Genomic DNA, 26,841 nt, shown 5'->3' on the forward strand with positions numbered 1-26,841 from the left:
ATCCTTTTAAAACTGAAAGGTAAATCTGTATTTAAAAAATAAGTACTAACGATTAACTATCTTTTAAAAAAATGAGTATTTATAAATTTAACAAAACAATGAGGAGAAAATCTATGCAAATAATGGATTATTTTAGAACTAATTTGATTACCATAAAAAAAGATTATAGTAAGTCATCCTTAAATGATACACATATGATATCGTGGATGTATTTTTAACTTTTAAGAAAAACAATTCTGGCATACCTGATTGTTGCTTAACTTTAACCGTTTAGACAGCGTACGCAACGGAAGCTCTAAAAAAGAATACATTTTCCCCGTTTCTGCAACATTTTTTATTGATGCTTAGCTCCTATTGGTTGTAGCTTGATGTTAAATATAATAATAGCCTTTGATAAAGGGGAACACTAACAAAATTTTCAATTTGAACCGGTATTTTTTGAAATTAGTGCCTTCAACCAAACAAACTCTTTAGCTTTATAATATTAGTAAAGATTAGTTACCGACTATAAAATTAAAAAAAAAAATACTTGTATCTCAACAATTATTATCACTTTCAAACTACTTTTTATGGAGAAAAAAGAGATCAGAAAAGAGAAAACGTTAACGATGAGGTGCGAATAAACTAAGTTATTATTTAAATTCTGCGTCGTCAACTGCTGTTGATTCTAATACGCTACTGTGTTTGATATTTTTGTAAAAATCATGGTAGGTATCTAAATAGAAACTAATATTTTAAAGATACATAAATGTAGAGTGCTATAAACAATACAATTTTAACAAAAAGTGCGGTAAATTAACCGCATAACCGCGTATGCGCAAGAGTGTGATAAGTGACTGATGTCTTTATTTGCGGTTCAATCATCTGTGGATACTCCGAAGTAAAGGTGGACAAATTCAAATGTCCGTTTCTACTACGACGTTTTTCAAAATTCGAGTGTAGATGTATTCATTTACATACCAGAAAATTGCAATTACTTAGAAAAATTAAAAAACTTTAATACATACTTGTACATAAGGTTAATATAAACTTATTTTCGTAAAAACAGCATTTTCACAAAAATGCAGAAGTTCGTATCTAGTTTGCTGCCATCGATATATAGTAGCTGGCAACTATAAAATAATGTCATTCTGAAGTTGTCAATATCACTCAGAATTTGAGTGTTTAATGTTTATGAAAAATATTTTAGTAATTTATCCCAGTTTTGTCGTATTTATTATTTATTTTACTGTAAAAATATATTCGTTTGATAACTAATATTTGGAATGGAACATACTTTATTGGATGGCCGTAAGATTTACGAAATACATGGAGAAAGTTGTGATAATTACGCCGTAGTGTGACTAACAAAATGCTAATATGTATTCCTTCATCTTATTTTTGTTTTATTGAAATAAAAGTCATTTCCTTATTACATTTAAAAATGTGGTACGCAGCTTTATTACGATTTATTCGAAGACGATTAGTATTGGGTATAATATTCGCGTCTTCCTTAACCTATTGTATTGTTAGTTTCTTAAGAGAGGTTGGTATAAATAATTGTTGTTTTCATTTGTTTTCAATTCCACATCTACTGGCTTATTTATTTAGTAAATTAATTATTTCAGGGACACGACAGAAACATGGTTTACCAAGATATATCACCTGAAAAGAAACCATTTGTATGGAGGACACTTCAGGAGCATAATGAAACCAATGAAATTGCATGTAGAAATTCGCTTCAAGGCAAATCAGTTTTAGTTGATGATCGAGGTTATTTATAATTTCTTAATCAAATTGTTTTTCATTTAATTGAAAAAAAAAAGGTTTTGAAAGTGTTTATTAAGCTTGAAAATTATTTCAATTGAAGACAGTATTTCATAATCAAAATTCCAATTATATGGTACTAGCAATTAAACTACACTAAAATATATTTGTAAAAGCCTCATATCATATTTAAAATAAGTATTTTACTCTATAGTATTAATATTTTTAATTTCTGCTAACTTATAGTATAGTATATGATGGTATGATTATTGTATATTTTATTATTCTGTGGCTTTCATACACTACATACAGTACAACAATTATTATTTATTATCATAGAACTCATGGAAACATTAAATTTGTGAAATAATGTTCTAAAATTTAAATATATTTTATTAATCATTAACAGTAATAAGCTATCCTTTTCTAATATACATTTTCATGTTATTAAAGGTTATATATGTCAACGGGAAGACTTAGCCAAAAATGGTTGCTGTAACACAGAAAGTGAAAACACAAAACGGTATAGCTGTAAAACATGTAATGAAAGCAGTTGTTGTATTGTGTTTGAATACTGTGTTTCGTGCTGCATTGATCCCAATAAGGTAAGCTTTTCTAATAAATATTACATATCACGACATAAGTGGACAGTAATTTATAATATGTTTACATAATGTGCTTATATTTACTAAATTTATAGTTATTGTGATTATTTCTTTTGTAGAAATCAATGCAAAAACAAAATTGATTTAAAATTGCTATAAAAAACTATTGCACATATCTCTATAAAAAACAAACTACATAGCTTTATTATGAAACTTGTAAATTGACAATAATAATATTGTAATCTGCTATTACAGAATTAACTTTTTTAGTTGAACACAAGTTATGCTAAAATATGTAACAATCTACTTTTCAAACATAATTTGTGTAGTTCTAGTGTTTTATAATGGAAAGAAATAAAAATGTTATCAATGTCTTATCTGTAGATGTCTGCGACGTAAAATTCTATTCCTATACATGTATCCTATATATATATATATATATATATATATATATATATATACATGTATCCTATATATATATATATTGTGATAATTATAATTGTTATTGATTATTAAACTTAAATACTATGTACTAAATAATAAATATCTACCAATATTTAATTTTATTTATTATTTACAATTTGATTTTAAGTGCTATGTACCTTTTACTGTTCGGTCCACTTTCTTTGCTCATGCGCAATATCTCTTTCTTATAATATAGTTAGGTGGACTGACAGATGGGTTACCGTTAATAAGTGGTCACCACCGCCCAAGAAATAGGAGCCAATGTGCCACCAACCTTGGAAATTAAGACGTTACGTCCCATGTGCCTGTAGTTACACTGGCTCACTCACCCTTTCGACAGTCGGTGGTACCTACTAAACTAGCTAAATGACGAATCTTGGGAAATCGTGTTATTTAAAAAACTACTAATTCGATTTTCGACCAAAAACATGTGCAAAATTTCAGTTGCACAACTTGAAATAATATCAAGAAGTAATAACTCATACTATTGTGTTTCAGAGAAGTATGCTCCAAATTGTACTTTCAAAACTTTCAACGGACGAGAATGTGTTATTTCATTCAATAACTGATGATTATGAGTTGTGTATGACAAAGTGTCGCACCAGCTCTCACAGCGTCTTACATGAAAATTCCTACAAGAATCCAGCCCACAAGTATTGCTTTGGCAATGGACCGTTGGAAACTAAACCACCCGATTAGCAGTTACTAATGTGGATGTTACGAAGAACAGTGAAGTTAAGTGTTAAGCAATTTGATTAAGAAATATACAGTAATATATGTGTACATATACGTAAAATGACATTTTGTGCTTAATAATAACAGTTTTTTTTTTATTTATACTCGTTTCATACTTTTACAAGTAATAATATATAATAAAAAAATATATCACCGCTCACTTTGATTGCTAAAACAAACAAGGCTATTTGACATATTTTTTTTTAATTGTAATAATAACTAATTATTTATACATAATAATTAAATTGTTAAAATATAGCGGCTTTTTAAAAGTGTTGCTGCGAGGTTAATTCGTTGAATAATGCCATGTCTTCTTTCGAACGTCAAATCAATGATGACGTAAACAGAGAAGTCAGTTAACGAAACAGACGCTAAACAACGTTTATAACTAAGGCCGTAGTGATCCATTTTAATTAATAATAAGGTATTTTATGTACTTACCTATTAAATAAATTTTAAAAAGTTACATTACAATTTATTATAACTGGCTAAGATTAACCTAAGTAAGAGGTTGTTTAAAACGTCGTGTATGAAGTTTATATCATATGATATGAAATATTTATTTTTGCATTAATTTTATAATTTTTTATCATTTTCTATTCCATCTGAAATTGACTATATAATGGTGACGGCATAATACATTATAATGAACATAACTTTTAAACTAAAAAGATTAACTATCTATTTATAATTCACGTGATGCGAAAGCTACAGTAATATCTTCAATAAAAATCAAGGATTATTCTAAACTGAAATCGAGAGTTTCGTCCGGAGTGTGGCCGTAAGGTCAAATAAATTTTAGATAGCGTTACTATCGCAATATTAATGAGACTGCATGTATATATGACAATAGCTCATATATACAAGCAGTCGCAGTCTCATTGATATACTTCCGGCTTGATATCTAGCGCCATTACGTTTGCTTATTGACCTACTAAATGGTCTACAAATATCATTAAAATCTGTTAATAAGGTGATTTGGTAACAAAGATACACGACATTTATAAATATTGCATATTTTGACTCTGTATCAATAATAATGACGAATGATTGGCTGACATTCAGCCAAATGACGAATTATAAAAAAAAAATATTCAATGTACAAACTAAGCTTTATGTAAATTTTATTATTTAATAGATTATCCTACGCCTGTATAGGACATTTTGCAATTTTAGTAAAAGTGCTTCTTATATCTACTTTAAGTCGCTTAGAGATTATATGCAATAGACTAAGCACTATTAACATTTGCCTAACAAAATACTCATTTGTTATTAATGTTCGCATTATGTATGTATATGTATATAACTAATGTTATTTTTTTGTTTGTGTCGTAAGTGTTCCTAGAACATTTATCGATTGAAATTATATTAATGGGGCATCCCAATTCTCAGCACATGCCCTTTAGATGTTATAAAATTTAAATATATATATATAATATAAATTTATATATATATATTTGACATTGAAGTATTTTACAAACAATTGTAGAGAGCAAATTGATGGTATATTATAATTGAATTTATACGTTATATATTAATGGTTACCAAATATTGTAAGACCAATTTCAAAGTATAATGAAGATTAATTATGTGTAAGAATGTATGATTAAACAATTACTGCATAATGTTATTCTAGATTTTTTTCTTGCTTTGCATGTCTATTAAACATTGAAAAATGAATGAATTAAATAGGTGTTCTCTATTTACACACTCTTGGGTAGAACAGCTGGACAACCATATTTACATTTGAAAACAAATGTAAATGTAACATTAGCTGTTATTAGGCAACTTTATCTCTTTCTAGAATTCTTTATCTCTTTCTAGGATTGGTATTGATTAGCTAGTTTCCAAGCTTATTAATACTTAATTTTTAACGTTATATTACCTTTATGCCCATCGTATTGTGAACCTATATAAGGCAAATAAGTACTTTAAGTTCGAAGTTTGTATTTAATCTTCGATTTCTTTAAAAAAAATATCCGTGTATATAACCGAAATTACCTAATATATATATTATTTTTGCGATTTATAAAAGGCGTAGTTATAAAGGATAAGACGACCGCCTCTTTTAAAATGACTAAATGTGTCTTAACGAACTTCCGAGTCTAGTTTTTCTTAATGAAAGTAAAAAATATAAAGCAAGTTCAAAATCTAAATTGAATCATATTAAACTGAACATCGACTATGAACTTATGAGACCATTTATTGTTTTATCTGATAAATGCTAGTTTCCTTACGATACAAACATCAATTAAATGTCTAGCAACGCAATCTTCGTTTTAGATTCGCGTGTTCAATCGACTGGATCATCACGGATCATGTTTGTATGGTAAAAAATTTAGATATATAAATAATTATAATCGATGTTTGCCTGACTTAATTTCATAAATATAATTATTCGTTAAATTAAAATAACGTACAAAGTAATTAAAGCAATATCCGCCTTTATTCGTGGGTAATTTGTAGTAGTCATCTCAATTATTATGTTGTTATCGTATATACATAATAAATGCCCCGTATTTACAAGAAATCTTATCAAAATCGATTAAAGATGTTTGTTTTTAAGTAATTCACTTATACTTCATACGAGCTCGTCTGGTATCAACTAATCGAACGCAAAACAGCAATATCTTGTATTAGTGTGTTCCGGTTTGAGAGAGCCAGTGTAAATACACGCACAAGGGACGATATCGGCTTGTCGACTTTGTATCGAATAGTTAATACTCCAATGACTGAATGTGTTGGTCACACAATTATCAGGTAGCCGATATACCAGTCTGACCTGTATTCATTTGCAATGTGTTAAAGTTCATAGCTTTTACACAAAAAATACGAATAGAAATATTTTTTTTAAATAATTAAAAAAATGTATAATATTTATAATAGAAATTAGATTCTCGTAGTTGAGATTTTTATACATGTTGATAGTATATTTTGTATATAATAATGATAATTTTCTCCAGTGCTAATCTATGATTATTTACTTCGTATCTCTTGTTTTTTTCCTGTTTCAAGTTTAATCTTGCAGAATTGCACTGCTGTTTTATAGTATGTCTTAATAAAGTACCTAATACTAGAAAATATTTTACTCTTAAGTTATGATATAGCAAATTGTTAACGAATGTAACCTTATTATTGAAAAACAAATGCGCGATGACTTGTATGAAAATAATTAATGTTATTTATTGACATAAGTAAATAAATATTTTTGTACCACTCAATTTTGCCTTTTCATTGCAGTTTAATTTTTTATTTTACCCAGGTGTTCGTTTTTAATTAATTTTAAAGTTACTAGCATAAATCACAATAAGTTCTTATAAAAAAAACTTAAAATTATATTCTTAAAAACTGAATAAAAACATCCTACTGTTAGACAACGGTGCCATTTCTAAAAGAGTGGATTGGTGATTATTCCATCACGTTGCTTTAGATCGGGATAGCGGATACACACGTGAATCAAAAGAATTTTCTTGACACAATATAGGTTTCCTCACGATCGCTTCCTTCACCACCGTGCACAAGATGCATAATAAGCACATGAAAATTCTTTTTATTGTATGACTACCTCGGTGGTCTAATGGCTATCGATCCCGAGAAGCTAGGTATAAGCCCCGGATGGCCCTGCCATTAAAAAGGTATAAGGTTTTGCAGTCGAGGAATAGTAGTCCATAGCAGCCCAGAATTTGGATTAATTAATCGTGGTTTCAAACCTGGGCAAGCACCACTGAAATTTCATGTGTTTTATTTGTGTTATAGTTAAATCTCGTGCTTGACGGTGAAGGAAAACATCGTGAGGAAATCTACATGTGTCTAATTTCACTGAAATTCTGTCACATGTGTATTTCACCAACCCGCATTGGAGCAGCGTGCTGGAATTTGCTCCAAAACCTTCTAAAAAAAAGGAGAGGAGGTCTTAGCCCAGCAGTGGGACATTCACAGGCTGATACTGATACTGATCACCCCTTGTCTCGGACAACACGTAAAACCGCTGGTCCTGACTGCTGAACTCTCATCGTTGATCGTGTCATATTTGCCGTTCGTATTATGTAAGTGATTGAACGAGAAAGAGATCGACTTTTATTTGCGCGCACACTTGTCTTTTTCTTCTTCTTCTTCTGCCTAGCGTTTTCCCGGCCTAGTAACGCCAGGGTCCGCTTTCCTGCATCTACGCCTCCACTTTGCCCGATCTAAAGCGTCCTACTTAGTGAGATGGTGCTCTCTCATATCGGCCCTCACAACATCGAGCCAGCGCTTCTTGGGCCTCCCGCGGGATCTAGGGCCTTCGACAACAAAGTCCAGGCATCGGTTCCCGACATAGTCTGTGCGCTATAATATATCCAGCGCAGTTGGAATCTTTTCTTACAATGCCGTGTCTGAAATCGCTGAAGAGGAGCACATACTATGTTTTATCAATGATTAATTAAATGATATTTGGAACTAGTGGTTAAAGGTCATATAATATTTAACTTAACAAGTCAAAAGTGGAGGTGGTCGAATTCTTGTTGTTATTGTATAACGAATGAGCCTTCACGAATACAATTCATGAATATATTTTAATTTAAAATAGTAAATGAAGAAAATTAATCAATTATTTTTATAAGCACATGTCTAAACACGTGTAGAGTTTATTTATTCATCCTGTGAAATATTTGGTGAATAAAGAACAAAAGATTTACTGTTTTATACGGATTAAAAATAAATTAATAATTAACAAAAACCATACCAATTATAGTAAATAAAAATTATTTTTATTTACTATAATTTGTATTTGAAATATATGAAAATTAACGAATGTTACGTTAAATAATTTTAGTCTTTTTAATTATACGAGGAGATTATTTTCATTTTCAGTCAGTCAGTTTCGGTTAAACGAGATTAATGTACGTAAGTACAAGAAAACACTTATTGAAACCTGGTATTTTGTGTCCAGCACTGATGGCCACATTAAATGCGAGAAGAAAACTTACGGGCAAAACAAAATGATGTCTTAAAGAAATTATTAAGTAAAACAAAAATAAAAAAGTCCACAAAATTTAGTTAAGATTCTTCAGTTATGGTTAAAGTTTGCTCAGTAAATATGAAACCGAATGAAATATTATTGCACTTTTATAAACGCTGACTATACAACCACGTGATCGCCACCGCCGTGAGGACGATTCATAATGCGCTATGATAAAACCGAAGATGGGAAATGTATCTATTATGTCTCGATAGTAAAACTATAAAATATATACATATAAACATATAACTAAGTGCATACATAACCTTATTATGGTATTATTACAATTTAAATAAACAATTGAAATGATTTAACTTGTAAATTGTAAGATATATAGATAAGTATTTTGAAATTGTGAAATAAATACACATATTTGTGTCATAGGTACTGGCTGATATAATTATGATTTTTAAAATATCATATTGAGAAAATAAAATAAATAATCATGCCGTATCGAAAGCGAGATCGATAAAATAGCTATTAAAACTATAACGAATTACATTATCAGAATACCTGTATCAAATAAATAAAAGAATAATAATGTCAGTCATCTATCGAGAACCGAGGTAATAGTTGTCCGTAGCATAGGACGTTTAACGCAGCGACCTTCTAATAAAGAAATGAGAATCTACGCGCGCGCAGTTTGTTTATAACAGTGAGTACGGCGTGACGTACAACAAAATGTTCAGGTAAGAATTTACCTTAACACACGTATTGAAAAGTTAGCGTATTTTTAGGAATTTGTTACGAAATTTGAAAATAAATACAGCAATAAGATGTTTGAATAAATTTTACTGCTAAAGTTTGATGTTAGAAGTGAATGTTCAATATAAAATATTCTTTGCGTTATTACCCATTAAAAATTGTATGGAATTGGTAATAAGAAACAAATCATAAGTGTATTATTTTTAATTGCTGATTTTTATTTTTCTTTCGTATTTAAATTAAAGAATAATTTCCACAACTTTACGTTACGTACCTTCGTTAAATACCTTTCATAATAGAGTGGCTGTGTTTAATTTTAATGGAATTCGTTTAATATCGGCAATATTATTATGTTCAAATTATTGTATTTCCGAACTGAGGATGCTTAAATATAGAAGGGTACAACTTTCTTTTTTTTAAACTTTCATACTACTTTCTATTTACTCATAATACAAGAAGTGTAGGTTAGCAATAAAGAAGTTATGTAACAAGTACCAATACATATAAATAAAATTAAAGCGTCTGTCTGTGATTGCAAAATATCTGCCAAGTTTATATTTACCAAAACCAAAACAAGCATTTTGAAAATTTCGTTTGTGTGTCTATTTGTCCAAGGTAATCTTTGAAATGGCTAAATATTACTAAATGAAATAAATAAATTATTAGAAAAAAAAATTATTTCAAGGTTCCGTTTAGTCTTTATTTCATGAAAATCGGTTAAGTCTATCAAAAGTTATAAAAATATACGTATTTTTGTTGTTATCCATACACATATAATGATTTGTCCTGACTGATTCATCAACGCAGAGCGTTAGAAACTTGTACCACAGGGGTTAGAATTTGAAATTTTGGCAATTGGTGCATTTTATGACGTATGAAACACCCACTAAAGAAGGATTTCTGGAAATTCATTCCCTAAAGGGTTAAAATAAGGGATGAATGGTTGCAACGGACAACCGTTTAACCGAAAGTTAGAGGCATGAAATTTCATATACAAGCATTCAAATTTACCTCCTCAGAGGGTAAAATAGGGGTTGAAAGTATATGGACTCCGTCTTTTTTGATTTAAGAAGAATGAGATATGTAATATTTATTATTAAAGCTTCTAAAAAAATAAAATAAAAAAATATCTCGGAGGGAAATGCAAGTAATACTTTTTTACGTATATCTATTACTGTCAGGTATACCACTTAATTGGAGGCTTACCTCACCATGACCCTTAATTCCTACTACTTTTCATTCCAAGAATTTCATCTATGAGAATATATTAGGAAGTAAGTCGGACCTTTCTATATTCGAACATAAGACATTATATATTTTTTAATTTTATATTAAAAAATAAACTAGACTTTTTTTATTTAATATAAATTCGAATAAATTCGTCGTGTATTGTGAATGTTTCGTGTGACAAATATGACTATGTGAAAATAAAAAATAATTCAAACACCTTGAAGTTCGGAACTTGAAGTAAAAATTCAAAATTTCTTATAAAAAAATATAACACCCCGTCTTGTTGCCTCCATCACTTGTTGTCTTGTTGGTGATAGGAGGGCTGGTTCATTTTCATCCTGAAATTTGGAATTGCAATTTGAAATGCTGCTAGCAACCTTAAGTCGTCGATGTCGATAGTTATAACAAAGTTTTTAAAATATTGAAATAAAATGGAAGATCCATTCTGACAACAAGAACGAAATTATCTGATTCGATCATTGTTAGAAGGTTTTTACATATTTTTAATGAATTATTCCTAAATTTTATTTTAATGAAGACTACTAAGACTCAGTAAAGCGTAAAAATAACATGGATAAATTAAGCTGGCCTCGTCATTACGCGAAACCCGTTCGTCTGCGCTGTAAAATGTAATGATTTTAAATTTTTGAATTCTTAAAGTTCTTTTGTTACAAATAAACATATTAAATAAATTAACCATACCGGTGTTAATTTAAAACGTATTAAATACGCCCTTGAGCCCACCTCGGGGGCATATCAGATCAATAGAAAATCATAAATATTTGATTTCATATGTTTATTGATCGTAATGATTTTGTTATCATTCCGGTGGTAGAATAAGTATCCACATCGGTATTATCTCGTCTCTAATATCAACGTATTTGCTAAGTTTTTCTACTATTGTTGTTTGCAAGTTATCTCTGTTGGGTCTAACCACGTGGTTATTCCGTCACGGAATAACGATATCTCATATCTTTGTTGAGTGCAGTCTTATTTTACTTGTTGAAAAGTACAAATATTATTAGATATTACGCCCCGATTCTATCTTGAAAATAGATTAGGCTTAGGTACATTAATTCGATGTTCATAAATAACAATAACAGCCTGTGAATGTCCCACTTCTGGAATGAGGCCTCTTCTCAAGCTAAGTTCTCTCTCCTCTTTTGAGAAGAAAGTTTGTGGGTTATTTCACCACGCTGCTCCAATGGAATACACAAATGGCAGAAATTCAGTGAAATTAGACACATGCAGGTTTCCTCACGATGTTTTCCTTCACCGTCAAATACGAGATGAATAAACACTAATTAAGCACATGGAAATTCAGTAGTGCTTGCCCGGGTTTGAACCCACGATCATCGGTTAAGAATCACGCGTTCTAACCACTAGGCCATCTCGGCTCATAAATAATGGTGCATAAAATTAATAATGAACAAAAACGATACGTCGTGTATAGAAACGTAATTTTATTATGATTTAGCATGTAAACATTTATTAACAAATGTTATCGGGTACCTTTATACTTAATACAATGTTACATAACATATTGTCATGACACTCGTTTAAAATGAAGAGCTAAAATAAATGTATATATACATGTAAAGTAATATTCAATGTGAGCTTAAAATTAAAAAAAATACTATTTGAATTTGTTTTATGCGATTTTATAGTTTCTACTAAATAGTACCTTTAAATACATTATTTTATAAATAATTGATCAATAATTAAAGTTATCATAATTACAGATGTTACCATCAAAATTTAATAAAAACATCAAGACTTGAAAATAAAAATTGCTTGATTAAACACAAAATGTTTAAACATTTTTAACTCATATAGTTCGAAAACATTAAGCAATTGCTTTTTCAATTTGTCATGCAAATCAATAATCTAATTAATCTTCTGTTTTGAAAATATGAACAAAATAAAAATTAAACCTTAAGTAGTCTTCAATAGTCAGCCCAAATACGAAACAACTTAAATATTTTTGTTTTTATTGCAGAGTATTTGCTATTTAATGAAATATCTTCAAAAACACAAAAATAGAAGAAAATCTAAAAGTGATATATTCAACCATCGTTTTTTTTTTGTATTTTTAAAACAAATTTTAAGCCGAAGATATGTTTTGTTCATTCTTAAAAGTACTAAATCATGTGTATTATTTAGGTACCTACAAGGATTAAAACAAAAAAAGATGTATGAATGCCTCGTTGGTCTAGTGGCTTGATGTAAGGCCGCAGACCCGGAGGTCCTGGGTTCAATTCCCAGGTCGAGCCAGTAAAAAGTTATTGGGTTTTTCTGACAGAAAAATTCTCAGTAGCAACCCGAAGTCTGTAAGTTTGAAATGTGTATACTCCCGTGCCTCGGAAAGCACGTAAAGCCTTTGGTCCTGCGCCTGAACCTATTCCGTTCGTGACAGATTACCGTCCAAAGTTCAAATTGACAAATGAGCTACTATAGAAACGATAATATCTTATTATGAATTAATATTGATTTTATAACAGTATTAGTATATGATTACCAACGAACTTTACTCTCTACCGCATCATTACCAAACAAACTGTTTTGTGGTTTTTTTGTTGAGTTTCTTGTAATCGTTAGTAAACATTGACAAGCAATGTAGGAAAATCTCAGTAAGTAATCCGAATTCCCATTTTTTGTTCCAAAATTGTTTGTTTCCCTTTATTGTTCTCATCTATATAATAAATATTCTGTATTGTCATGTGCGTCGTTGTTTGTTTATTCCCATTTTCTTCAATTAAGCACATAGAAATTCTACCCCCTCATAGAGATGACGTATGGATTTAGCCTACTAGGGATACTACTTAGGGATAAGTACCCTTAGCACAGGGCAACCTAGTTTGGGCTCCTGTATCCCACATATAACTGTATTTATATATATTATAAAAAAAGAAAATGTAAACATTATTGTCTGTGGGAGAGAATAAAAAAAAATAAGTTGAACGCACTGTTTTCTACTCTTGTGCGAAAAGAGGGGATAAAGGCCCTATTGTTTCCTTATGCACCGGGGCCCTAGTCTACCTAGCTACGCCACTGGTCTTTAGGACATTATTTATTACAAAGATTAGCTATATTTGTTTAAATATCAACGAGATTTTTGTGAGTAAAGGATTTTATGATGATTGGTGGATTTATATGTGGCAGATTTTTATCCGTCAATTGAAAATTTCCTAACGATGTTTCCTTCACCGCCGAAACAGAGATGAATTTTAAAAGCATATTAAACACAAGCACAAGCACAGAATATATTTACTTACAAATGAACAATACTCTTCATCGTAAAACGCATTGTTAAATAATAATATTATTTAAAAAACTAAGGATATTTACACAAGATAGAGAGACAAGACTTAAGTGTCTTTAAATTTCAAATCAGAGAACCCTATTCTGTAATCTGTGTCATAGGTCGCAAGGACGCGAGGCGCTGACGTAGCACTTGTAAATTAGGTTACCTACTATTCATTTTCTCATTGTTGTCGCTATATCCGTTGAATTTTAAAAATTCACAATTCAACTTGTAATATTATTATAATCTGTAATTCTATATCATATCTCCATCATAAATAATTTGGTGCTCATAAAGATTGTGCAACGACCGGTTTTACTAGAAGCCACGGATAATAATTAACACACAAGATCATGATATGACTGTCGATAAAATTATGTAATTTATCAAAGAAATATTTATACCAACTAAAGCTTATCAGCAGCAAGCATATAGAGACAATATTAGAAAAAGTTCTCTATATTATTATATCGTAATATATATTATGCTTCTAAAGAGTTTTCTAAATAATATTTTTAACGGTTTAATGTAGTGATAATTTTTTTATGTTACAAATGAAATCACATAAACAGGAAGTACAATTAGTATGTATGACCAACGAGTATAATGGCTGCGTTTAATGTACGTCATTTCGTGATTGCAATGGATGGAACTAGTGAAACGCTGTTCGATAAAAGTAATGATTATAAAATACATGCAAAACATTATTATAAATTCAACGAAGAATTTACAACCATTTTTTCTTTTATTTAGATTGATTTACAAAATATTAAAATAAGTTATGGATAAATATTTACAATACTTAAATTTTATTTTAAAATAAAGTTCTATTGTTCATTCAATTACAGAAATTATAAAAAAATTTAAATCGAGAGACTGAAAATATATTTATTCTTTAATATCCATCCAACATCTATAACAAAGGTGATACTTGATCACCGCGCCTATATAGTAATGAATCTTTATTCAATTTAAAAAGCATTACATTTACAATCCACTACCGCTTCGGTAAGACACACCTCAGCCCTGATACGACAGTCAATATATTTCGGCCACATAACATCGTCAAACGTGATATGAAATAATTCATAAATAATTCATATAAGAACTTATTTTCTTCTTCTGCATGTGTAACTCTGTAAATATCTCTATCTGAATATCTGGGTAAAGCCTTATATCTTTTTGAGAAGGTATTTACCTTACTCTATCACGCTTCTCCAATACGAGTTAGTGTATATGTAGATGTATGGTGCAGATAGTGATTGCAATCCAGCACTGGTCAAAGTGATTTATGAAGTAGGTTTAGGTGTGTTTAAAGTAATTAAAGTTTTATGTAAAGTGGCTGAAATGTCGGAAAAAAACACACCGACGTGGAGCGTACATCGCGTAAACGTAAAAGGGTCTATATGACCCTTATTCTGCCTTATTGAAATTACACCTTTTTGTACTTAATTAACTAACTGTAATTTAATATGTAATTCTGCTACGTATTTATTAATAAAAAGCTTCAAAACAATATGAAAATGTACTTTATGTAAACAATTATATATATATATATATATATATATAATACAACCCTATCCTCTTTAATTTTACTTCTAAAGACCCAAAAACGACTGCCAAAACTGGCACAGCCGATTCCATTGGCAGGAGTAAAGATAAATAAACAACCTTGACCTTAAAATGGCATGACATCTATAATATATGCTATTAATTATGTATTCGTGAAAACAAATTGTTTTGAATGTCGACAAATTTGTATATTTACATACCTACATATTTATTGTAGCGTAGCTATGACATTCGTGAACCATCAGCACCGTCAGTTTGTTTTACAATGTTATTTAAAATCTAATTCACGCGTGCGCTTTATCGGCATGCAATAAAGATAAACATCATTTTCTTTGTATTTGCAAATGGCTTAAGCTATCTCGATCCCTTCATAACTATTTAATTACGTATATAGATAATGAAAATACGATAGTGCAACCATGGTTATAAGTGTGAATATGCAATATTACACTGTGTTTTAAAAGAAATCTGCTTAACCTACAACTGCTGTTTTTAGACCAAAGGATATGAGTTATCTTAAAATAAACTTATTTAAGAGATTTGAGGTTTTGTCGAAATAATAGTGATGTGTACTTAATTAATATTTTTTTGAATTTTAATTAATATATAATTATACAAAAAATAGTGAGATGTGAGATCATAATCATTCGGAGTCATTGCTTGGTAGCGGCCTCCCCTTGTCTGTGCCACCCCTCATGACGATCCCAATGAGACAATATCATTATTTTTGTACCATTAAATTATTTTCTTTGTGGTGTGTCGGCTAAGACTAGTATGGGCCCAGATTGGCTCAATGGCATTTTACTAATTGTGGTATGGGAGAATTCTAAAGACGATATGCCATTTCATCGATTAAATACCTATTGTTTTGGCTAGGTTAAATAAAAATAGCATAAGAAACATAATAGCACACATATATAGGCTTAAAACTAGGTAACTTTTCTCAACGAAAGATACTTAGTGAATAAAGATTTGAAAGATATAGCTATAAAAATGATGCAACTAATTTTGTACTAAATATGACCGAAACGACAAGAAAGTTCAGTTGGAAGTTTTGCAGTCTATCATAATTATTTTATCTACCACTTTATTTATTTGGCTGGACATAAACTTGACAAATGTCAGTCAGTCTTATTTTGGTCTTATTTGACAATCCTCTCATTGACATTGTGCTTTTTTTACATACATTTTTTAATATAAATCTTACGTTTAACGTATTTATGATGAAAAAATTGTATACAGTAACGTGGTTTCAAATTATAAACGCATAATTATTCTAGTGTGACTAGTTAAGGTAACTTGCCAGATAAAATAAATAAAACATTTATTTTTTAAGTCTAATCTAACAATAGTCTTCAGCAACACATAATTACATTATAAACAGCAATATTACGTATTTTTCTCTCGATAGTTAGATTACGTATTTATTTTTCAAAACCAAAAAGAATTAGTAGGTTTTAAACACTTACCACGTAATAAATACACCAGTAGAAGTAATAAATTTTATTATTTGGTATTTTTAATATCTTTAGTATAATAACTAATGAGACATTTTAAATTCAATTAAAACAAAATTATGTAATTATTAAATATATTAAGTGATAGAAATACTTATTTATGTATCACTTAATATATCTTACGTGAAGTACTGATTTCATTGCTTGAATATATATATAGACAACCGCTTTTTGTAGATATATATTATATATATCTACAGAAAGCGGTTAACTATATATATCTCAATTCTAAATTTCCAGAAAACAACAGGTAAGTGAATGATGCTATACCTTAATTTATAACTACATAGATTAATTTAATCGATTATTCACCTAATACGTATTAACGAAACGGAAACATAAAATATATAAAATAAACTAAAACTTCTACAACTGCGTGGGGAAATTTTATCTAAAATATATTTTTTCTAATATTAAAAAAAAGCTGGATTCAAAGCTAGATCCGAAAATGAGCTAAATAATTGACGTTCTTGTTCATCTAATAAACATTTAACAATAATTTTAAGATTTTAAAAAATATTCCAGAACGTTTACGATATTCGCTTTCAAAAATGATTATCTAACATAAAAAAAGAAAATAAAATATGGGTATTTAATGTTGCTTATCAGTAGGAAAACTAAATCAATTTCACATAAAATTATGGAAAACAAATAATTGAGTGATGATTAGAGATAAAAGTTTATGCCTGGCCAAGGGTTAACGAAAGCAATTATTAATAGACGAGCTCATAGAAACGTCCACAAGGTATTCGTTGACCTCGAAAAAGCATATGACCGAGTGAAGGTAAGTTAATTGGAAGACCGAAAAAAATACCGAATTATTTATATATATATATGTATGTACCTTCAGGTCGCGACGGTGCCTATTGAGCAGCGTGTTGGCGGCGCTGGTGGTAGGCGTGTTGGTGGCGGTGCTGGTGCTGCAGCCGTGGGCCGGCCGCGACCAGCCACGCTACCGTCGCGCCGCTATCGCTGCCAACGGATATGAGTGTGCATCAATTGGACGGTAAGGTCTATAATATATGTATGTATATCAAATAAAAGATCTTTTTAGTTTTTAACGATGGTATTCTTGAGCCTCGGAAAGAACGTAATGTCGTTGTTCCTGCACATCCTCTGATGATCTCTCACCGATCGTGTCAGACGGCCGGCCGGCTGGGAGAGGTCCCCCTCCCCTAACTATGACAGTGAAAATACTTTAAAATAAAGGGTGTACCGAAGTGGGCGAAATCTATTCGAAAAGATCATTACATCATCATTCAATTTATTTCAAAACTATTGAAATTTTGGTGACAGAAAGTCGTAACAAACTTGTATATATAGTATTTACTACACAAATTCTAAACTTTATTATTAATAATATATATTTTTAGGTCAATATTAGAACGTGAGGGATCAGCAGTTGACGCGGCGATAGCGACTCTTTTCTGTGAAGGTATAGGCTGTGCACAATGTATGGGTCTCGGTGGCGGATTTCTAGCCACAGTGTACGACGCCAGTTCGGGTCGAGTACGAGTTCTCAACGCGAGGGAACGAGCTCCAGCAGCAACTCGCGAGGACATGTACACCAACGCCTCATCAACCGTAGGCGGACTGGCTATAGCCGTACCAGGCGAACTGAGAGGTTATGGCGCCCTCCACCGGGAGTACGGACGCCTGCCGTGGGGGGATCTTATCCGGCCAACGGCGGAACTCTGCCGTCAAGGTCATCGCGTCAGCCAATACATGGGTCGCGTATTGAAGTCTTACAGCAGCAGAATCCACGCCGAACCATCTATGAGGTGATTAAACCATAATTTTTATTCATTATTTTGAACAATTAATACATATCATTAACAATATATATGATAGTAACTATAATAGCATTAAACGGTATCCTAGCTATTAACGCCCTCTAATTTAGCAACACATTTATTTATCATTTGTTCAACGTAAGCATAAAATAAAATATATTTAATTAAAAAAATATATAAATTTGACAAACACATTAAAAAAAACTGCTTATGAAAATAATTTTTAGTCTAACATATTTTTTATTAATTATGAATCAAATAAGATTTATAATAATAAATAATAGATACATCAATATGTTTTAAAAAAGTATATAAGGAATATATAAGTATAAGTTTATAAGGAAGGGATGGGGTAGGAAAGAAATATAAGTTAAAAAGTTACGTAGAAAGTATAAAATGATTGATACCAAAATACGTCAAATCAGTTCCTTATATATTACTCATTCGATTGATGGATCGATGGAACATTATGCTGGGCATATCTATAGCATTTTGTTAACAATCTTATAACATGTATATGCTTATAATCCTTTAGGGAATTTAGATAAAGTTGAATTTTGTTTTCCAGCGAACTGTACGTCAACCCGGAAACGAAGGAGGTTTGGAACGAAGGCGACCTGATCCGCGAACCAACACTGGCCCGTACATTAGACGTGATCGCAGAGGAGGGCCCGGAGGCGATACACAATGGCTCTTTAACGGAGGCGCTGGTACGCGACATACGGAATTTCGGCGGCATTATCACAGAAGACGACCTCAGGAATTACCAGTGCGTAAATTTTACCACTTTTTAAACTTACCTTAATAAGGTAGATTAATCGCTTATAGCCTGCCACTGCAAAAAGTATAAATAACTTAGTGCAGACGCGTCTGAATAAAACTCTCTCTCTCACCGGTCAATGTTTATTGTTGTTAAATTGATCAGTAAATTATATAACATTGATTAATTTTAAACAAAAATGTTTAAATCATTTACTTTAAGTGCTTATTTAGTTAAGCTGATGCTAAACGAAAAACTATAATTATTTTTAGTTTTACGATATTTGTTTTACTTTACCTAATGAAACAAATATCCATAAAATATATAGGGTAGAATGGCAAGAGCCGATCGCAGTGCCGCTGTCAGAAGACCACACGCTTTACTCAGTCCCGCTCCCCGGCTCCGGGTCGGTGCTGGCCTTCATTCTCAACATGTTGCGCGACTGGGTCGGCTCCGGCACGGACGTAGCGTACGGCACCAATCTCTACTGGCACCGCGTCGTAGAAACCTTCAAGTACGCGTACGCAAAGCGTACCGGCCTCGGCGACCCTTCACGCTCTAATTTACCCTATGACATCAGAGAAGTAAGTACTTACTGTTAGATAATTATACTAATATTACTTTTAGTTATTGTATATTAAAATTATCTTTAGTGAGAGCTTATAGTTAATTATATTGTATTCTTTAATTAATATTTAATTTCAAAGTATCAATTTTTTTAAAGTACAAAATACGTACCGTACGCTCATTAAATATGAGTATAGGAAGATAAAACGCTATAAGGTTTGTGGGCAGAAAACACGCAGCTACAGCCAATTTGTTTAATAAGTTTAAAAAAAAACTGATAAAGCCTTAATGACTTACTAATTTATTGTCACATATAGCTAGAACGAAATCTATCCGACGCTGCCTGGGCAAGAGAATTCCGGAATGTAGTAGATGACACAAGAACATTTTCTGATTGGCGACACTACGGCGCTCTTTTCGAAGGGGCTGATGACCACGGCACTGCTCACGTAGTGGTTGTTGCACCTGATGGCAGCGTTGTTTCGGCCACAAGTACAATAAACTACATGTTAGTTAATTTTGTTATTATATCCTTCACTATAACGTAAAAATGACAAAAAAACAACCAACCTAACCTAACGAGTTTCCTTCTAAGTCAGGTTTCTATGTATTGACATAGATAGCGCATGTTTGGCACTTTTATGCAAAGTACTTTTAACAGTAGATCATTATCAAAATTACCGTCAAACAATTTATGAAGAAATTTCATATCATGTAGACGATTAGGCTGTAGCAGTAGAATTATATTTAGTAAAATGCAAACAAGCCTTCTTTATAGTACACCACGTTTAAGAACAATAATAATTATAAAATCGAAAAAAAGGCGGTCTTATTGCTAAGAAAGTAATATCTCCTAACCTTTGTGCATGAAGGTGACCTTCATACGATAAGAACGTGGTTTCCATCCCTTTTTCTTTATTTCGCTGAAAAAGCATACAACTTGGGTCCTTGGCCTCTGGGAAGAATATGAAAATATATTCAAAAATAAATAACCTGAAAAACAATGCTTATACAAAGAAGTCGCTTAAAATGGTCAATTTTATTACGGCGTACTCCTACGAATGCTGCGCAAATTGAGCTATACAGTAGTATAGTACTTCTTTCGTTATAATCTTTGTATACAACTATATCGCCGACTCAGCAATTCAAGGCCCCCTTTTTAAAACTGCTCTTGTATCTTGTAGAACGGAGATTATAATACATAACTGTATTCAACTTCTGACAAAACTGTAATATAAAGTAAGAAAATTTTATTTCTCAGTTTATCTTTACAAAAGCCAACATTTTGTTAGTTCTGTTTATCTTTATATCATACTGATTTTATTTTTTGTTAAATTACCCAGTAATTCAATGCACTCTTTACGGTATATTAAAAATTCGTTCACGCTGTATTCAAAGTTGTTTGACATATGGCTGCTAAATTTTCTTTTGTCATTATGGACCTAACTTAACTAAACGCGATGTGGTAGGCCAATGCCCTCGTTCAAAAAATGTTTTCTTATAACAATTATGATTGGCCCAATCTTTATTTTCATCCGAATTATTCACATGAAAACTCAATGGAGTTTGTCTGGGCCTAAGCTTTATTTTTTTTTTTTATATGCCCCGGGATGGCAAATGACTCTACTCCACCTGATGGTAAGTGGTAGTAGAGTCCAAACGCGACGACGGCCAGTACAGTCGGGAAGAATGTTCTGTACTAGCCGTCCCCGCCTTGCCGGCCCGCAAGATGCCTCTTTACGCCTCGTTTGAAGGAACCCGGGTTGTAAGAGGAGGGGAACACGTGAGCTGGTAAGGAATTCCATTCTTTGGTAGTGCGACAAAGAAAGGAGTTGCCAAATTTCTTTGTGCGCGATGGAATTGATGTCACAGTTAGGCGGTGACATCGAGAACCAGCTCGCGTGGACTTAAGAAGGAAGGGGGAAGCAGGAATTAGAGAGAATAATTCCTCAGAGCACTCGCCGTGATACAGACGATAGAAAGCGCTCAGTGCTGCTATCTCGCGACGCAATTGTAAAGGTTCAAGGGTGTTTGTGACCTTTACGTCGCCAATAATGCGTACTGCACGTCGCTGCAACCGGTCCAAGGCCTCCATTAGGTACTTAGCGGAGCCATCCCAAAGGTGCGAGCAATATTCAACGCAAGACCGTACCTGTGTTTTGTATAACAGGCACAGTTGTTGTGGCGTGAAAAAACGCCGCATCTTGTTCAGAACTCCGAGTTTTCGTGAAGCTGTTTTTATAATAGCCTCGATGTAATCCCTTGGACTAAGGTCGCAGCGAACGTCCATCCCCAGCATGGCGATTTTGCTTTGTATCATCAGCGGTGTGCCACAGAGGGAGGGATGAGGGTAAAATGGTGACTTTTTCGCTGTGAGAGCGCACACCTGTGTTTTCTTGGCATTAAACTCAACAAGATTATCAGAACCCCATTTGGCGATGAGCTCTAATGTCCTATCGAGTTCAATAACAAGATTCTCCCGCCTCTCCTCAGTTTCCGCCCGCCCAGCCACTGCGCGTCCGTGGTATCCACCATGCACTGTACTATCATCTGCATAGCAATGTATGTTCCCAAGAGAGAGCATATCATTGATATGCAAAAGAAAGAGTGTGGGAGATAGCACAGATCCCTGGGGGACGCCAGCATTCACTACATAGAATTGTGAAGCGCATTATCTCTATATTCGGATAAGATAGCACGTGACCATAACTAGTATACCTTTTTTCCAAACGGGATTAATCTCAGTCGCGTATATGTTCAATAATATAAAAAATACATATTTTTTGTACATTTATTTATAACTTTCATATTTCATGGTCTTTATTTATACTATTTTCAATTCCACAGTATATTCATTCTGATGTAAAAATGTCTACGATTTCACAGTTGGGGCTCTCAACGACGATCTACAAGTCTTGGAATAATGTTGAATAATGAAATGGACGACTTTGCGATTCCACATCGGGAGTCTGCGTACGGAATGCCTCCTTCTCCAGCGAACATGTTAGCTCCAGGTCTTCAACCATTAAGCTCAATGGTTCCAAGTATAGTGTTGTCAAGAAATGGAACAGCGGACCTAATTATTGGTGCCGCTGGAGGTACGAAGATAACTACACAAGTGGCCTTGGTTCGTTACATTTTTTCTTAGGTAAACCTTAAAGACGAATGCTCCGTCCCTAATGCCTATACAATAACTGCTGTCTGGGTGGACTTTACACCAACGAGGTAACTAGTGACGCGGACACTTACATACTCGTAATACCAAAATACCCCAGTGAGCAGAACTCGTGGATTATAAATGAAAAGATGTTTCTGTGACCTCTGATATTTTTAACTTTGATTTACGTGTTACTACTTAGTACAAATTTTATATTTAAGGGTTTTTTATTAGATTTTTTATTTTGGATTTTTAGGTGGCAATGCATACGATACTTGAACGGAACGAGTTACCCGTTGTGATACAGCGGCCACGTCTTCACCACCAACTGGTTCCTATGGAAATTGAACATGAAGCCGATTTTAATCCGGTAATAAATTTACATGTTTAAATAATAATATTACTTGCTTATGTCCAAGTAAAACATAAAAACACTAACGAGGTTATGACGATTTCAATAACGTTTCAACGAAAATATCAATAACCTTTGCCAGTTTTTGTAAAACATTTTTTTTTTCATAATCATTTTTTAAATATCTTGACCACAAAACATTAACGCATTGACGCAAGTGATCCTGTGGCACTCCCCAAAGAGACGGTAAGGGTAACCGCTGGTTTTTAGTGGGTATTCCGCTGCATTAGACTGTCGGCGAGTCCCACATATGTGGGGAAAACGCGTAAATGCGTTTTTCACGTGTAAAGTAAGGACTTTTAAATCGCCATTTTACAGAATTATATTAATGTAAAGCTACCGCCATTTCTGAATACAGTTCCTACCGACAAAAGCCGGCAAGAAACGCAGTAGTTACTCATTTCCATTTCAAATACAAAGTTATACTTTGGAACTCTACCGTGTATATTTTCAGGATGTCTTAGCATCTCTGCGTGCGAGAGGGCACGCGACAACAGCGCTCGGGCCGACAGCGGGATTCGCCGCGATGGTTGGCGCCGCACGTGACGCCGACGGCTTGCTCGTAGCGCAGACCGACCGCAGGAGAATCGGCAGCGTCGACGGCTTCTGATGTCTCGAAATAAAACAGTTTGGCTGATTTTGATGTACACAATCTCCAAGCTAACTCAACGGTTCTAAAATACTTACTATCTTATTTAAAAAGTGCAGGAGATAATTAATTATAGTCAATGGAATTAGTTTAGCGTTTGTATACAATAGAATCGGCACCTCTATATAGGGTAATTAGATATCGTATTGTGAATGCTTCCTCAATATTATTGAAATCAACATCATATCTACCAATAAATTCATTTTCTAATTCTAATGGAAGATATATTGTACCGAATCTTATAAATCGGCAATAATTGATAATGATTGTTAAAATTTCCTAATATTTATGAATATAATAACATGAATTAGAAGCCTCCTCATATAAAAAGGTAAAGCAACCATTGCTTTAGAAATATTTTCTTATTATCAGGTCTGATTCAGCTATAAATGTCTGTTATAGGCTTTATAGCCTTATGGCTATAAATGTCTGGTAATATATCATATTCATATATTTTACATCGATTTCTTTAACACACGTACAACGCCCAACAAAATTGATTCCACCCAAACCCATAATACCACCATACCAACATAATCCCTAAAACGTGCTTCTTTGAATCTAAGCACTAACACTAACGGCTTATGACTCAAATTCCTCGCCGATGGGCTGTGATTTTTTTTATTTTTAACACGTTACCAGTCACCTTCCTCTAAACCTAGTACTCTATCAATTATGGCAACACCACATTCTTAAAGTTTATTCTTTGTTCGAGTTAAGATTCGAAACGTGCCTCGAAATTTTCAGGTAAAATAATGGGTTATTTTAAAGCAAACGTTTGACCGTTTTACTTTTGTACGCCAATATACACTAACATAATTCAACAAATATTGCTTAAAACAGCAGCGTAAAACAAGCGTAAAAATTATATAAAAAATTATCATAAACCTGAATTAAATAAAAAACGGGCCTCTTCCAACTGACCGAAGTCAGACCAGGTACGGATTTTAAGTTACTTCCATTATCTTCACTGATAACTTCGGCTATAGAAACGCTTGAATTTGACCTATAAGATCGCTGTTTTTGACCCAAAGAAAAAAGTTAATTTTTGTCGACTTTTTAATCACAAATATACCTACTTATTAATAATATTTATAACATTTATGATTTTGTTCGTTTTTATACTTTGTTGGTAAATGAATAAAAATGTGATATTCATTTGGATGATATGTTTTACATGCATAATATGAACTGTGATGTATAACTTAGGAAATAAAGACGTAAAAAATTTAACATTGGCATTTTATTATTATATAAATAAACCTCTTCAACTATTAAAAAGATATATATTGAACTATTATTGAACATGTTTAAAAATCTTCTTAAATTGTCACAGTTATACCTCATTAAAACAATAATATAATAATAGTACATAAAATAAAAAGACTCAGCTCTAAATTTCCATTATTAAACAAACCGGACACCAGAATATGCAACCATGAGTTATACATATCGATACTTCTATACTACTAATTTAAAAAGACGTAAGTTTTAATTTTTTGTATGTTTATTTAAAATGTAAAGATGGCCTAGTGGTTAGAACGCGTCAATCATAACCAATGATCGTGGGTTCAAAGCCGGGCAAGTACCACTGAAATTTCATGTGCTCAATTTGTGTATATAATTCATCTCGTGCTTGACGGTGAAAGAAAACATCGTGATGAAACCTGCGTGTGTCTAATTTTACCGAACTTCTGGCATGTATATTCCACCAACCCGCATTGGAGCAGTGTGCCTGCTGTACAAAACACAGGTAGAGTCATTTGCCATCCCGGGGCATATAAAAAAAAAAAAAAGTGTGGTAGAATAAGTTCCAAAACTTCTCCTCAAGAAAAAAGGGGAGGCCTTAGCCCGGCAGTGGGACAGTCACAGGCTGTTACTTTACTTTACTATGTTTGTTTGTAATGGATAAACTCAAAAATTACTAAGCCGATTTAAAAAAATCTTTCATTTACAGAAAGTTACATTATCAGCGAGTAACAGACTATATTTTATTTTTAAAAATTTAGAGATCCCCACGAAAATTGCGATAATGTCACCCAAGGTATCAATTTTTTTCCTGGATTGCCAGCTTCCTACACAAGCGTAGCCTTCGTGTTTTAGTAGATGGTTGCGCTTCACAATTCTATGTAGTGAATGCTGGGGTCCCCCAGGGATCTGTGCTATCTCCCACACTCTTTCTTTTGCATATCAATGATATGCTCTCCCTTGGGAACATACATTGCTATGCAGATGATAGTACAGTGCATGGTGGATACCACGGACGCGCAGTGGCTGGGCGAGCGGAAATTGAGGAGGAAGGATCTTGTCATTGAACTCGATAGGACGTTAGAGCTCATCGCCAAATGGGGCTCTGATAATCTTGTTGAGTTTGATGCCAAGAAAACACAGGTATGCGCTCTCACAGTGAAAAAGTCAGCATTTTCCCCTCTTCCCTCCCTCTGTGGTACTCCGCTGGTGATACAAAGCAAAATCGCCATGCTATTGATGTTCGCTGCGACCTTAGTGCAAGGGATTACATCGAGGCTGTTATAAAAACAGCTTCACGGAAACTCGGGAGTTCTGAACAAGGTGCGGCGTTTTTTCACGCCACAACAACTGTGCCTGCTGTACAAAACACAGGTA

The 26,841-nt window shown here is 32.6% G+C and overlaps 2 protein-coding genes across 2 annotated transcripts; both read left to right on the forward strand.

The window, feature by feature from the left end:
* Positions 1-1,156: 1,156 nt before the first annotated feature.
* LOC126773755 (SREBP regulating gene protein) lies at positions 1,157-6,759 on the forward strand. Its single transcript, XM_050494868.1, has 4 exons — positions 1,157-1,525; positions 1,608-1,752; positions 2,200-2,351; positions 3,315-6,759. Exons 1-4 carry the CDS (start codon positions 1,352-1,354, stop codon positions 3,513-3,515), a joined length of 672 nt encoding a protein of 223 aa, XP_050350825.1. The 5' UTR covers positions 1,157-1,351; the 3' UTR covers positions 3,516-6,759.
* A 2,344-nt stretch (positions 6,760-9,103) lies between these two features.
* On the forward strand, positions 9,104-25,449 carry LOC126773748 (glutathione hydrolase 1 proenzyme-like). Its single transcript, XM_050494859.1, has 9 exons — positions 9,104-9,239; positions 17,729-17,884; positions 18,252-18,659; positions 19,240-19,440; positions 19,760-20,015; positions 20,316-20,506; positions 22,885-23,125; positions 23,412-23,525; positions 24,022-25,449. Exons 1-9 carry the CDS (start codon positions 9,232-9,234, stop codon positions 24,175-24,177), a joined length of 1,731 nt encoding a protein of 576 aa, XP_050350816.1. The 5' UTR covers positions 9,104-9,231; the 3' UTR covers positions 24,178-25,449.
* Positions 25,450-26,841: the final 1,392 nt, after the last annotated feature.

This window comes from Nymphalis io, chromosome 15 (assembly GCF_905147045.1).
Source record: "Nymphalis io chromosome 15, ilAglIoxx1.1, whole genome shotgun sequence".
Taxonomy (NCBI): Eukaryota; Metazoa; Arthropoda; class Insecta; order Lepidoptera; family Nymphalidae; genus Nymphalis; species Nymphalis io.